This window comes from Mastigoproctus giganteus, chromosome 13, assembly GCF_048544385.1.
Source record: "Mastigoproctus giganteus isolate SK-2022 chromosome 13, ASM4854438v1, whole genome shotgun sequence".
NCBI lineage: Eukaryota > Metazoa > Arthropoda > Arachnida > Uropygi > Thelyphonidae > Mastigoproctus > Mastigoproctus giganteus.
In genome coordinates this window covers 12,265,429-12,281,532 of record NC_143587.1, presented here as the reverse complement: position 1 = coordinate 12,281,532, position 16,104 = coordinate 12,265,429, and the positions used below count along the sequence as shown (strand labels likewise).

The 16,104-nt window shown below is 38.4% G+C and overlaps 1 protein-coding gene across 1 annotated transcript in view; it reads left to right on the top strand.

Annotated features, from left to right (window-relative positions):
* LOC150075769 (apoptosis-inducing factor 3-like) overlaps positions 1-16,104 on the top strand; it is a 217,772-nt gene that overhangs the window by 151,521 nt on the left and 50,147 nt on the right. Inside the window, exon 16 of the mRNA XM_090387198.1 lies at positions 13,301-13,376. Coding sequence (XP_090243324.1) covers positions 13,301-13,376 — 76 coding nt within the window. The remainder of the gene's footprint in view (positions 1-13,300; positions 13,377-16,104) is intronic.

Genomic DNA, 16,104 nt, shown 5'->3' with positions numbered 1-16,104 from the left:
CCTTGGGAGGTGCAATATGGCCACAGAAGCCGATGCGCCAACAACTACCAAAATCAACCTCCTTATCCCTGCTAGAAAAATTCCTATATATCATTGACATGACACCATGAGCTACTCTTGCAGACTGTCTGCACTGCTCAGAAAACTTCATATCTGCTGACATAATTACCCCCAGGCCCTTTTCATTCACTACCACTGTCAGTGTAGTACCACATAGTTGATACATTTCTCTGGGGTTACTGCTTCCCATATACAGTACTTTACATTTGTCAATGTTAAACTTCAGTTGCCACCTCTCAGCCCATCTGCTCAACTTTTCTAGATCCTGTTGCAGCAGCGCACTGTCATTAGTGCCATTAACAACCCTGCCGATCTTCATATCGTGTGCAAACTTGGACATTAACTTTTTAAAATTAACTAGATGCACAAGGTATACATTAAGAGTAAGAGTTTAATATCTATATAATATCAGTATATTATATAGATATTAAATATATCTATATAATATACCGATTATATAGAATCGGTATTATATAGATATTTATCTATATTATATACACCATAGATAACACTTAAGAAACTACAATGGTAGAGAGAGGCATCATTTGCTCTGTATCTCATTGTGCTCTTCCTGCACAAAGCGTTGCCATGGTATTGCACTACTTCGAATAAGTAACACTTCACTAATAGAAAAGACTATTGTTACTTATTCTCAGTGAGTTCCACCACCCAGACTGCACTGTTTCAAAGCTATTGGCCTATCATCAGTGGGTGGGCAGGTACCCTAGTATTGCAGACATGACAATATGAGAGATACCCAGAGGTTTATATGATAATATTTAAAATTTTAATATTTAAAAATTTAAATAAATATTTAAAAAAATAAAATAAAAATTTAAATAAATATTTAAAAAAATAAAATAAAAATTTAAAATATTAAAATTTTAAATAAATATTAAAAAATAAAATAAAAATTTAAAATATTAAAATTTTAAATAAATATTTTAAAAAATAAAATAAAAATTTAAAGTATTATCATATAAACCTTTTGGCATCTCTCATATTGTGTGATTATCTTCACAACTGGATTGTCATGTCTGCAATACCAAGGTACCTGCCAATAGCTTTGAAACAGTGCAGTCTGGGTGGTGGTACTCACTGAGAATAAGTAACGATAGTCTACTCCTATTAGTGAAGCATTACTTATTCGAGGTAATGAAATACCATGGCAACTCGTTTTGCAGGAAGACCACAGTATGAGATACAGAGCAAGTGATGCCTCCCTCACTACCATCATAGTTTCTTGAGAGTTATCTATGGTGTACCTACATCGATATTATATAAATATTTAATATAACTGGATAGATCCTATCCACCCCAGGTGACGTTTTTATGTTTATCTTCAACAATTTCTCCTCCACTTTCCTCTGAGTTATTATAAAATCATCTAGCTCACTGCCAGAGTTTAACTGACCTCTGGCATTCGCCTCCTTGAATAACTCCTCATGGGTGAAGGTAGATGCAAAATACTCGTTTAGTTTGTTACCCACCTGAGCAGGATCATCAACAGTTGAACCATCGATATCACGTGGACCAATCTGATTCATCCCCTTTCTCCTAGAGTTTACATAAGTAAAGAACTCTTTGCTGTTTTTCTTTGCATCCTTTGCCGTCCTTCCTTTGTGACTTGGTTACAGACCAGCTTATATATATCATAGGCTTCTGTGTCAACTGTTAATTTATGTGTATCCCATGCATTTTTCTTCTCTACCATATGTGTCATTAGTTCATCTGACTTCCATTTAGGCCTAAACCTTGAACAATATTTCTTAGTTGATATGAAAAACCTAGTAGCTTCCAAGATTAATTCTTTGACTGCTTTCCATTTTGAATTTGCTGTTGGCAACATCATCAGTTGGTTCCACCGTATAGAATTTAAATACTGTGTCAGACCTCCGTAGTTAACTCGTTGAGTAAATCCCACTTCAGCACACTGATCACGGCCACCTAGTGGTTTCTTTATCTGCAGATTCTTAATGCATGAAAAATCACTACTGATAAACAGATCAAGTGTATTAATCCTTTTAGTTGCCTCCTTAACATGTTGCTGTAGAAAACAATCGTCCAATAAATCCCCAAAAGCCTTGCTTGTGTGTGTGTGTGACCAACCCACAAATTCCAGTCAATATCTGGGAAATTAATTTCCCATTATAAGCACTCTGATTTACTGGCCCAGTCTATTTCTCTGTACAGTTGTTTATTATACTCATCGGAATAATTAGGCCTATAACACACTCTTGCTCTTAATTTTGCTTTACTAGTGCTTATGCCATACCAAACTGATCGACACTTCACTGTCCAGCCATGTTGACTGGCTGTACTTCCTTGGATTTTGTGTGTCTTAACTAATAGCATAACCCCTCCTCCCTTCCTATCCTGTCTATTCTTCCTTTACACATTGTACTCCCCAAATTCCAGTTCTGCATTCCTTATATCTGTGTGACACCACATCTCTGATATCCCAACAGTATCTACCACCGATGTTGTCAACACCTCAAATTCATCAAATTTATTTACCAAACTCCTGGCATTGGTGTACATGCAAGTATACATGCACCTGTTCCTATTCTTAGCTACCGTAACACAGCCGCTCTATTTACTTGTACAGGATTGATCCCCAGCAGTATCTGGAATCCCCTGCACCTTGTTTTCCAGGCTGCTGCTCATTCCAATAGAAGCAGTGCAAGAATCACTTTCACCTCTGCCAGCGGCTACTGTTAATCTATTAGTCTGTGTATCCCCGCCAAGCTAGCAGTTTTCCGACCCACCTAAAACAGTGTTATAGCATCAGCAAATATTCTTGCACTCTTTCTATTTAAGTGTATCCCATCTCTGTAGAAGCAGTCTCTCCTGTTAACAAGCACAGACCAGGCTGAGAAAAATTCTACCCCTTGAGTCTTGCACAATCTCCCCAGGGGCCGAATTGATTGACAAGGCTCTCATCATATACTCCCTCCTATCGTGTCTGGGCAGAATTGCAGACACTTTCAAATTCAACCCTAACTCATGGCTTTTTTCAACATTGATCTGTACCAGCAGAATGACTTAACAAGTACAGGTCAATGTTGAAATAAAGTCGTGAGTTAGGGTTGAATTTGAAAGTGACTGCAATTCTGCCCAGACACGATAGGAGGGAGTATATGATGAGAGCCTTGTCAATCAATTCGGCCCTGGAGAGATTGTGCAAGACTCAAAGGGTAGAATTTTTCTCAGCCTGGTCTGTGCTTGTTAACAGGAGAGACTGCTTCTACAGAGATGGGATAAACTTAAATATTGATGATCCAGTTCGAACTTGTTGAAGTTAAATATAAGAAAGGCACCTGGGGTAGATGGGATCTATCCAGTTATATTAAAGGAGGCAGCAAAGGAAGTAAGCAAACCCTGAGCCATAATTATGGGAGCATCCTTGGACTCAGGGGAAGTCCCCATGGACTGGAGATGTGCAAATGTATTCCCAAATCATAAAAGGGGATTTAAGGGTGACACGAGTAATTATAAACCAGTTAGTTTAACTTCTGTTCTAGGGAAAATAACAGAGTCACTTGTTAAAGATGCATTGAAGGATCATTTAGACAAGACTTTCAGTTATAGCTCGAATACAGCATGGGTTTATTAATGGCAAGTCTTGTCTGACAAATTTGATTGGATACTATGATGTGGTTACAAAGGAATTGGATGCCAAAAATAATTTTGATATGATATACTTGAATTTCGGGAAAGCTTTTGACACTGTTGTGCATGGAAGACTACTATACAAATTTTTAGCAGTGTGATATTAAGGGCAAGTTGCTACAATGGATAAAAGGGTGCTTGAGTGGGGGAAGACAGAGTGGTAATCAATGGATGCTGCTCTTCGTGGACTAATATTATTAGGAGTTCCCCAGGGTGTGGTGTTTGGCCCACTGTTGTTTTGTATATTTATCAACGATACTGATGAAGTTATATCAGGCTTAATGTCAAAGTTTGCAGATGATACAAAGGTTGGCAGGGTTGTTATTGACAGTAATGGCAGTGTGCTACTGCAACAGGATCTAGAAAATTTGGGCAGATGGGCTAAGAAGTGGCAACTGAAGTTTAACCTTGACAAATGCAAAGTACTGCTTATGGGTAGAAGTAACCCCGGAGAAACATACCAACTGTGTGTTACTGCACTTAGCATGGTAGAAAATCAAAAAGATCTGGGAGTAATTGTGCAGTTTGAAATTTTCTGAGCAATGCAGACTGGCTGCAAGAGCAAGTGATGGGGTATTGTCAATGATATACAGGAATTTGGCTAGTAGGGAAAAGGTGATTATCCCTTTGTATAAAGCAATAATCAGGCCAAGTCTTCAGTACAGAATACACTCTGGAGGTCTCCTTTTAGGAAGGATGTAGAGTTGCTTAAGTGTGTACAGAGAAGGGCAACAAGATTGGTGAGGGAAATGAAGGAGCCTCTTAAGAAGAAAGACTTAAGTTCTGCAAATTGCAGCAGCTGGAGACAAGGAAGCTGCGAGGTGATCTGATTGAGGTGTATAAGGCCTTGAATGGGTTGAGCAAAATGAATTCTGATGGGATTCTTCTGCTTGCTTAGATTATGAACCTGAGGGTATATAAATTCAAGTTGAGGAAAGACAGTTGTAGAATAGATGTTTGCAAATTTGCCTTTAGCCAGCCTTTTGCCTGGAAATCGAGGTGTCACCAAAGATACGCATAGGAGCAGAGAGAATCCTTTTTGGAAGATATAAGATAAGACTGAGTTTTAGAAGGATTGAAATCAACTAAGTTGTCTTTGCCTCACTGGAGAATTACCTGGAGATCAGGATTTAAGGAATTGGTAGTGGATATTTGAGCAGTTGAAACTGATTGAGCAGGGCAAGGTTTCTCAAAATAGAAAGTGGAATGCAATGTGCTATTGTCGGCAAAACTATGGATAGAATTTCAAGTCAATGGAAGAAGGTCATTAATATACAAGAGGAAAAGAGCAGTGGAAAGAACTGAACCTTACGGGACACCTGCATTAGTGGAGAAGTTAGAAGACAGAGAGCCATCTACCATCACCCTCAGTGAACAATAAGAGAGAAAACTGGATAACCAGTTACAAAAAACAGTTTGCAAACCATTAGAAGGAAGCTTTAGAAGACCTTTATGCCAAACACGATCGAAACCCTTTAAGATGTCAAGAGCAACTGCTCGTGTTTCACCGAACTTTTCCATTGAATTTGTCCATAAATGGGTAACGTAAGCCAGAATATCACCAATGGATCGACATTGATGGAATCCATACTGGAGATCATTGATCAGATGGAAGGTTTCTAGGTAGTTTAAGGGTTGGCAGTTAATTGATTTCTCCATTACTTTAGAAACAGTAGAAGTAATTTCAATGGGACGATAATTGGATGGGAGCGATTTGTCACCCTTTTTAGGAACTGGCTGGATATGAGCAAATTTCCAAGTGAAGGAAAAACACCTTTGAAATAAGAAAGTGAAAAAAGGCGGCAAAGAACAGGAGTGAATTCAAGAGTGCAGGATTTGAGAATAATTGGAGAAATTCCATCAGGACCTGGAGCTTTCTTAGCATCAAGATTCGTCAAAATCCTTCTGACATCCTTTTGACGGCAGACCACAGGAGGCATGGAATGGAGCGTGTTGGTAATGGTGGGAGGTGTTTTACCAAGATCATTAATACATAAGTTGGAAGAAAAATTGGAAGCTAGCAGGTGAGCTTTATCCTTGGCTGTAGTGACAACAGACCCATCTGGTTTTGACAGAGGTGGGAACAGAGATGGGCAAAAGTTGCGGCCAATAGCTTTCGCAAGAGACCAGAATGCTCAGCTACCATTAGGGCAAGAAGCAAGTTTTCTACTCTTAACCTGTTCAAAATCTAGTTTGGACTGATTAATAACTGCTTTACAATTGTTGCAAGCTTTGGTATAGGCAGAAAATAAAACTGAAGAATTTGAAACAATCCAATTACGATATGCAACATTCTTCTCTTGAACAGCCTTGGCACATTTATTGGAAAACAAAGGTTTAGATAAAGGAAAAGATTTTAATGTGGTGTGTGGGATAAAGGATTCCATTCCTACAAGAATAATTTCACTGACACGATCTGAGCAAATGTTGACATCAAAAGTTTTGAAACAATAATCCAACCTAGGAAAAGAAATCTCGCAGGTTATCCCATTTTGCATTCTTGTAATGCCAAACAACAGGAGGTTGGGAATAGTCATGAGATAAAGGCTGCCTTGAAGAAGAGAGACAATCACCAAGTTTTGATCTGAGGTGACTAAAGCACCTCTCACTTTGACCGTGTGCCTAGAAGGGTTTTTGTGAGAAAAAGATGAAGCATGTCGGCTGTATGGTTAGGCCTGTCTGGTATTCTTGTAGGTAAATGAACAATCTGTGCAAGCCCATTAGTAATTGCAAAAGCCTCAGCATCTCGACCAGCTGGGTCAGTGTGACTAGAAAGCGGAAGCCAGCTGGTGTCGTGAACATTAAAATCACCAAGAAAAATTATCTCACTGTTAGGAAAGTTGGACTGGAGAAAGTCAAATTGCAAAGAGCTCCAAGTGATTAGTGCAGTTGGGAGAACGATAGAGACAACAGATGAATTTCACAGAGTGAGTTAGAGAGATTTTAAGCCAGAGATGATTGAAAAGAGGAGATTTCAAATTACCAAGTCTCTGACAGGAGATATCGGAATAGACATAAGCACAAGTACCAACTTTGAGGCGAAAGGAATTATGCAGTGAATGATTTGGGCAACTGAGATGGGCAGTAGTTGAATCAACCGATAACTGAGATTCTTTCAGAAAAAGTACATGGGGATTGGCATAATGGAGGTGGAAATGCACATCGTTGAGATTAGAATTGAGACCACGTATATTTGTGAAATGAACTAGGAAGAGTTTGGGAGCTTTATATCTTTTCGCAGATAAGCTTAATCTGTTAGTTTGACAATACATGGTGTATTCAATAGTAAGAAAAAGTGAGAGAAGACATGCTGTATGAAGTAATGAAATATCTGGATATGGCATACACATGGTAAGAATATAACCAGATCCTTGACATAACGTGGCCTCGACAATGCTCCTCACATACACACTACTCGGACTCACCCAGTCACTATCTGGCAGAGTAGAGGTAGCAAGATTATACACTAGGTGATCCAGGAGCCTCCTAGAGAGTTACCAATAGGTTTGGTCCAGTGTACTAACTAGCGGCCAGCCTGCAAACACCATTTTAGAGCTGTACCCTCGAAATGTAAGGAAGATTGGATCTCGCCATGGTGTCCATCATAATCTCAAAAGTCATCAGTCATACTGCATGATGGAAGAGATGGGGAAGGGTTGACTGGAACTTAGCTCTGGAGACTAAACATGGGTTCCACCACTGAAGGCGTATTATAGCCTTAGTTGCTGATGCGCCAATAAAACTAAACCAAACCAAAACCACCACTGAAGCCTCCAATAAGCAAAGTGATGGTATTGCACCAGTTGATGAGAGTCATCTGCCATCTAGTTTTGCTGATTATAGCACATTCCACTTTTCATTCCGAGAAACCTCACCCTGCTCAATCAGCTTCAACTTCTCAAATATCTGCTACCAATTCCTTAAATGCCAATCTTTAAATGCCAATTCCTTAAATGCCAAGGCGAAGTCCAGGCGGTCTGTGACAGCCTAATCCTCTGCTTGCACCTTCACGATGGTGGGACTGTTAGTAATCCTGGGTATAACCTCCATGCACAAGTACATGGTGGGTGACCACCCAGGTGTGAACCAACGTAACCAGGGGTCGAGGTGTGGCGCCCACACCACATGGAGGAATGCTGTCCCTCTATGTTACCAGGCAGTACTAGGTGGTAGATGACTCATGAACCGGTGAAATAACACCACTTTGCTTATTGGAGGCTTGAAGTGGTGGAACCCATGTTTAGTCTCTAGAGCTAAGTTCCGGTCAACCCTTCCCTATCTCTTCCATCATGCAGTATGATTGATGACTTTTGAGGTTATGATGAACGTCGTGGCGAGATCCAATATTCCTTTCATTTTGAGGGTACAGCTCTAAAACGGTGGTCGCAGGCCAGCCGCTAGTTGGTACACCGGATCGAACCTATTGGTACCTCTCTAAGAGGCTTCCGGATCAGCTAGTGTATAATCTTCCTACCTCTACTCTGCCAGATAGTGACTGGAGGGAGTCCGAGAAGTGTGTATGCGGGGAGCATTGCCGAGGCCATGTTATGTCAAGGATCTGGGTATATTCTTACCACATGTACGCCATATCCAAAAATTTCACTACTTCATATAGCATGTCCCACCCACTTTTTCTTACTATTGAATACACCATGAATTGTAAAACTAATAGAGCAAGCTTATCTGCGAAAAGATCTAAACCTCCTAAGGACTTCCTAATTCATTTCACAAATATACGTTGTCTCAATTCTAATCTCAACGATGTCCATTTCCACTTGCAGTCGGCCAAACCCCATGTACTTTTTCTGACAGAATCTCAGTATTGGTTGATTCAACTACTGCTCATCTCTTATGTCCAAATTATTTGCTGTATGATTCCTTTCGCCTCAAAGGTGGTACTTGTGCATATGTTCGTTCTGATATTCCCTGTCAGAGACTTGGTAATTTGGAATCTCCTCTCTTTGATCTTCTCTGGCTTAAAATCTCTCTACCTCATTGTGTCAAATTCATCTGTTGTCTCTACCGTTCTCCCAACTCCACTAATCACTTGGAGCTCTTTGACTTCCTCTCTTTGCAACTTGACTTTCTCCAATCCAACTTTCCTAACAGTTAGGTAATTTTCCTTGGTGATTTCAATGTTCAGAACTCCAGCTGGCTTCCGTTTTCTAGTCACACCGACCCAGCAGGTCGAGATGCTGAGGCTTTTGCAATTACTAATGACCTAGCACAGATTGTTAATTTACCTACAAGAATACCAGACAATCCTAATGATACAGCCAATACGCTTGATCTTTTTCTCACAAACAACCCTTCTAAGTACATGATCGAAGTGAGAGGTCCTTTAGGCACTTCAGATCACAACTTGGTGATTGTCTCTTTTCCAATGGAACCTTTATCTCATGGCTATTCCCAACCTCGTGTTGTTTGGCATTACAAGAATGGAAAATGGGATGACCTGCGAGACTTCTTTTCTTCTTTTCCTTGGTCGGATTACTGTTTCAAAACTTCTGATGTCAACGTTTGCTCAGATCGTGTCAGTGAAATTATTCTTGCAGGAATGGAATCCTTTATCCCACACTCCACTTTAAAATCTCGTCCTTTATCTAAACCTTTGTTTTCCAATAAATGTGCTAAGGCTGTTCAAGAGAAGAATGTTGCATATTGTAATTGGCTTGTTTCTAATTCTTCAGTTTCATTTTCTGCCTACACCACAGCTCGCAACAATTGTGCAGCAGTTATTAATCAGTCCAAACTAGAGTTTGAACAGGCTAAGAGTAGAAAACTTGCTTCTTGCCCTAATGGTAGCCGAGCATTCTGGTCTCTTGACAAAGCTATTGGCCGCAGCTTTTGCCCATCTCTGCTCCCACATCTGTCCAAACCAGATGGCTCCAGTTGTCACTTCAGCCAAGGATAAAGCTGACCTGCTAGCATCCCATTTTTCTTCCAGCTCATGTATTAATGATCTTGGTAAAAGACCTCCCACCATTCCCAACACGCTCCATTCAATGCCTCCTGTGGTCTTCCGTCAAAAGGATATCAGAAGGATTTTGATGAATCTTGATGCTAAGAAAGCTCCAGGTCCTGATGGTATTTCTCCACTTGTTCTCAAAACCTGTGCTCCTGAACTTACTCCTATTCTTTGCCGCCTTTTTTCACTTTCTTATTCCGAAGGTGTTTTTCCTTCTGCTTGGAAATTTGCTCATATCCAGCCAGTTCCTAAAAAGGTTGACAAATCCCTCCCATCCAATTATTGTCCCATTGCAATTACTTCTACTCTTTCTAAAGTAATAGAGAAATCAATTAACCGTCAACTCTTAAACTACCTAGAAACCTTCCGTCTGATCAACGATTGCCAGTATGGATTCCGTCAGTGTCGATCCACTGGTGATATTCTGGCTTATGTTACCCATTTATGGACTAATTCAATGGAAAGGTTCGTTAAACACAAGTAGTTGCTCTTGACATCTCAAAGGCTTTTTGATCGTGTTTGGCCTAAAGGTCTTCTAAACAAGCTTCAATCTTATGGTTTGCCAGTTGTTTTTAGTAATTGGTTATCCAGTTTTCTCTCTGATCGTTCACTGAGGATGATGGTAGATGGCTCTCTGTCTTCTAACTTCTCCACTAATGCTGGTGTCCCCCAAGGTTCAGTTCTTTCCCCCACTCTTTTCCTTTTGTATATCAATGACTGGAAATCCTATCCATTGTTTTGTCGATGATAGCACATTGCATTCAACTTTCCATTTTGAGAAACCTTGTCCTGCTCAATCAGCTTCAACTTCTCGAAAATCTGCTACCAATTCCTTAAATGCCGATCTTCAGGTAATTCTCCAGTGGGGCAAAGACAACTTAGTTGATTTCAACCCTTCTAAAACTGTCTTGTCTGATATCTCGCAAAAAGGATTCTTCTGCTCCTATGCTTATCTTTAGTGACACTCCGATTTCTAGGCAAAATGATATATCTCTTTTGGGGATTACCCTAACTTCTAATCTCTCTTGGCACAAGCACATTACAAATATTGCTTCCTCTGCATCTAAAAAACTTGGTTTTCTCTTTCGCTCTCGGGGTTACTTTTCTTCCAAACAGCTGTTCACTCTGTATAAATCGCAAATCCGCCCTGCCATGGAATATTGTTCCCACATCTGGTGTGGTGCCCCGAAAACCTCTGTCAGGCTTCTTGATTCCATTCAGAAGAGGGCAGTTAGGTTAATTAATGATTCATCTCTAACAGAGTTTCTCCACTCGCTTTCTCATAGACGCACTGTTTCTGCTGCATGCCTCTTCTACAGATACTTCCATGGGCACTGTTCTTCTGAATTGGCTTCTATAATTCCCGCTCTCTCTTTCAAAACAGTGCGAACACGTGCCACCACCAGCCAACATCCATTTACCGTCCAACTTCAAACCCACAGAACCAACTTTTCATCTTCCTCATTTATTCATTCAACTGCTGTTTTCTGGAACAACCTTCCTTCATACGTATTTCCTGAAAATTACAATCTACAGAAGTTCAAGTCCAATGTCAACAAATATCTTCTTTCGTCTTCTCAACCTCCAACCCAAGCACGGTACTAAGTACTATAGGTTCTAATACCTCTCGTGTTTGGGATTCACATAAAAAAAAAAAAAAAATCTCCAGGTAATTCTCCAGTTGGGCAAAGACAACTTAGTTGATTTCAATCCTTCTAAAACTGAGTTCTGTCTTATATCTTGCAAAAAAGGATTCTTCTGCTCCTATGCTCACCTTTGGTGACACTGATTTCTAGGCAAGATGATATGTGTCTTTTGCTTCCTCTGTATCAAAAAATACTTGGTTTTCTCTTTCGCTCTCGGTGTTACTTTTCTTCCCAACAGCTGTTCACTCTGTATAAATTGCGGAACTGCCCTACCATGGAATATTGTTCCCATATCTGTGGCACTGCCCCCAAAACCTCTCTCAGGCTTCTAGATTCCATTCAGAAGAGGGCAGTTAGGTTAATTAATGACTCATCCCTAGCAGAGTCTCTCCATTCTCTGTCTCATAGAAGTACTGTTTCTGCTGCATGCCTTTTCTGCAGATATTTCCCTGGGCACCGCTCTTCTGAATTGGCTTCTATAACTCCTGTTCTCTCTTTCAAAACAGTTCAAATACTTGCTGCCACCAGGCAACATCCGTTTATCTAATGTTAACAAGTATTTTCTTTCATCTTCTCAACCTCCAATTCATGCACATTACTAAGTATTATAGGTTCTAATACCTCTTGTGGTTTGGGTTTTCATAAAAAAAAATAAATAAAAAAATACGTATTCAGTTTGTCATCCTGAGCAGGGTCATCAACAGTTAAACCATTGACATCAAGTTGGCCAATGTAATTCATCCCATCCTTTCTAGTGTTTACATAAGTAAAGAGGGTTTGCTGTTTTTCTTTTCATCTTTTGCTAATGACTTATAATCTACCTAACCTCCTTTGTGAGTTGATTGCAGACTATTTTTTCTACCATAGGTTCCTGTATAACCTGACAATTTATATGCATCCCATGCATTTTTCTTCTCTGCCACAAGTCCTCATTAGTTCATCTGACAACTTTTTTTTTTTTTTTTTTTCCATTTCCATCTCATTTTTTTCCTCAAAATTGGAAAAAGAATCTTTATGAGCAAGGGCATACCCACATCAGGACATATTCTCAATGGAAAAGTAGTACCAAGGTCACTGGTATTCTGTCATACTGAGAGATTATTGCTTCTTTCTTAAGAGGGAAAGAAAAATGGATTATAAGAAAAATTCTCTGGGTGGCAAACATTCTAAGAAATAGAATGTATGTAGTTGTTTGTTTGTTACTTGGTTTTTAGGAGCATTAACAACTAAGGCCATATTGCTCCGAATGTATGTAGTGTTATATGTTTGATTAATGTATTTTAAAATGCATGACTGATTTTTATGATAGCATATGTATCATTGTATAATATTTAAAGTTGTTCATTCATAAATTTCAGTATATCTTTCAATGGAGACTTTGTAGAGACATAATCTTGATATTTTTGGAATCAGTGTACAAGTTTCTTTTAGAATCTGCAACTTTTATTCCAGAGGTACGAAAAAAATTATATTTAATAATAATAAAATGTTGCAATTGTAATTGATACATGCATATGAAATTAATGAATGAATGCTATTGAGACTTTTAGACTTTCGTCATGTCTAGGAATTTCTGTATTTATCAGAAAGGAAAACTTCACTCATTCATGTTGTATTTTCTATAATATGAGATTATAATGATTCACTATACAGATGCTAATTTCAGATATTTTGTATTTTTTTAAAGGTGTATTCAAAACTTTATTTTTCTGTACAGTACCATAGGAATATGAATGAAAAATAAACATATATGAAAAATGTTTATATCTAAAATTTTCTCTGAATAGAAATTGTTCATATTGCTTTTATGGAATGAACATATGCTATCTTTTATGCTGAGATTAACTAAGTGAGGATGAAATTTGTTGTCATACAATATTCAATCATAAAAATTGTGATATTAATTGCTAGCAATATAATTTTATTTTTGAGTCCAGTGTTTCTTTATCCACAGGATATGCACATACATTTGAAGATGTTGTTATTGATGGAAGCTTAGAAGATCTGAAGTTTGTAGCTTATTATGTCAGGTAACATGGTTTTTGAGTTTAATGATTCATTATCAAAAGTAATTTCCTGTGTTGATGAATGTAATGCACTGAAATTCCATTCCTAAAATTTACTATTTTAGGAATGAAATCTTAAATACCTTACATTTTTATATATTGCAGTTTTATAGTGCTTGTCTACATGTTTTTGAAGGAAGTAATAATGGCACCTTCCAAGCAGGGAAACATTTTGAGAGCAAAACTAATATTGTTTCAAATTGAATTTTGAGCATCTGAAGAAAACGCTTTGAGCATTCATTTCCTTTCAGTTATTGTACAACATTGCAAATTTTAAACAACTATATGACCAAATGAATATGATTAAAGAATAACAGTTTAAAAGTATATACCTTGGTCAACTTAAGGTCAATATACACTTAGTGATTATTGAATTATGACCACGCCATCCATAATGGACTACCACATAACTCACATTATAAAAAGCTGAACAGCTTCATACACTAGAGCATTGGTAATTTTCATCTGGTTGTGCAAAGTCAAAGCAATAAAGTAGCAGTTATGGGACATATTAAAGATATCACTGATTGTCAAAAGGGCATGATTGTGGGAGTTTGTGTGTCGGACGTCCAGAAACAGCATGTCTTTCAGTCACTCATGGCCACTGTAAAGTTTTACAAAGAATGGTGTCTAATGGATCACACCACCTCCAGCCAACAGAACTGTAAAGGATTACGCAAGGTGGATGTGGTGAGCCAAGGGGACAGTGCATTGTATGGGATCAATGGCAGACCACTGTGCAACAGTTTACATTGCAATGCAAAATAGAGAATGCAAGAACAATATCATAAATGATGTGCTGCACACTGATGACCCAGGAGACATCCTCTCTTCACTGCTGATTATCATTGAACAAGAATGCTGTGGTGTTAAGAACATGCTGGTTGGACACTGGAGGATTGGAAACAAGTTTACTAGTCAGATGAGTCTAAATACCTGGTGCAACATGCCGACGGATGCCTTCATGTGTGGTGCAAGCAACACAAGTCCATGGATTCATCGTGCATGTGCCCACTATCCAGGCAGGTGGTAGTGGTGGTTGCTTAATATGTGACATGTTTTGCCAGCAAGAACTAGGACCCCTGGCACATATGGATCAACATTTCACAGTTGAGATCTACCAGCACCCCTTGGGAGACTATGTGCACCCTGCCATGGCATCAGGTTCATAAGAAGTTTGAGGAACACGGTGAAGATTTCACCCATCTTGATTGGCCTCAATCTAATTGAACACCTGTGGAATGGGAAGTGAGGAAATGTGGAAAGCCTTGCTAGCAACATGGCTGTAGATTCCTGTGGATATCTTCAGATATCTAGTGGAGTCACCTAGGCAAATAGTGGCTATTATCCTTGCAAATTGTGGCCCAAATCAGTATTAGGTAGATATTCAGTGATACTAAGTGTTATGAGTGATCACTAATTCAGTGATCACGTTATTGTACATGCAATGAATGATCATTTATTGTGCATGCAAGCACAAAATAACTTCCCATAATGAATTTTAAGTTTTTATTTTAATATCATTATTAAATTTAAATTATTTAATATTGAATGTATTATGTATAATTTTAAAGCAACGTAATGGGAAGGGCTTCTAAATAAAGATATCCAGATGGTACATTGTTTTGACTATTTAACTCACTCAAAAATGGCCCTAACATTGAATATGCTACATTTATTATTCGTTTTTTCATGAATATTTCTTAACATAAAAAGTTTATAAATAGATCATTTGTAAAGTTTAAATCATATATAGGGAATTTAAAAAATGATGAACATATACTTAAAAATACACAAAAATGTCTCAGTAAATAAGTGTCTGCAAATCAGTAGAGTTAAATAGTATTTTTGGTTAGTGTGAATTACTCGAGAGGTGACTATATTAGCTCAAAAGTGTAAATGCAAATGGACCTGTTGTACTGGATTCCATGACTTAGGGAAGAAAATAATAATACAGTATAATCTGTATACGTTTGGTGAGGAAGGAGTCCATTTGCCCTGAAAGCTTCATTCTTTGTCGTTAAAATTCTTATTACGGGATATATATTGTATTATTATTTTCTTCTTTATTCTCAAAAGTGTTTATAAGATTTGTGCTTTGCTTTCTGAATGTGAGGAATGAAAATACAAAACATAATCTCCATTTTTTTTATTATCAACAACAGTTTTACAAGTTGGATAGATCATTTCAAGATGTTACCTTACGTACATATCATATATTTCGATTTCAGGAAAGCTTTTGACACTGTTGCGCATGGAAGACTATTGTACAGATTGGAGCAGAATGGTATTAAGGGTAAGTTGCTACAATGGATAAAAGGATGGTTAAGTGGAAGAAGACAAACGGTGGTAATCAATGGGTGCCGCTTTTCGTGGACTAATGTTATTAGTGGAGTCCCACAGAGTTCGGTGTTGGTTCCACTGTTGTTTTGTATATTTATCAATGATATTGATGAAGGTATATCAGGCTTAATGTCGAAGTTTGCAGATGATACAAAGGTTGGCAGGGTTGTTAATGACAGTAATGGCAGTGTGCTACTGCAACAGGATCTAGATAATTTGGGCAGATGGGCTAAGAAGTGGCAACTGAAGTTTAACCTTGACAAATGCAAAGTACTGCATATGGGTAGAAGTAACCCCAGAGAAACCCAACTGTGTGGTACTACACTTAAGGTGGTAGAAAATGAAAAAG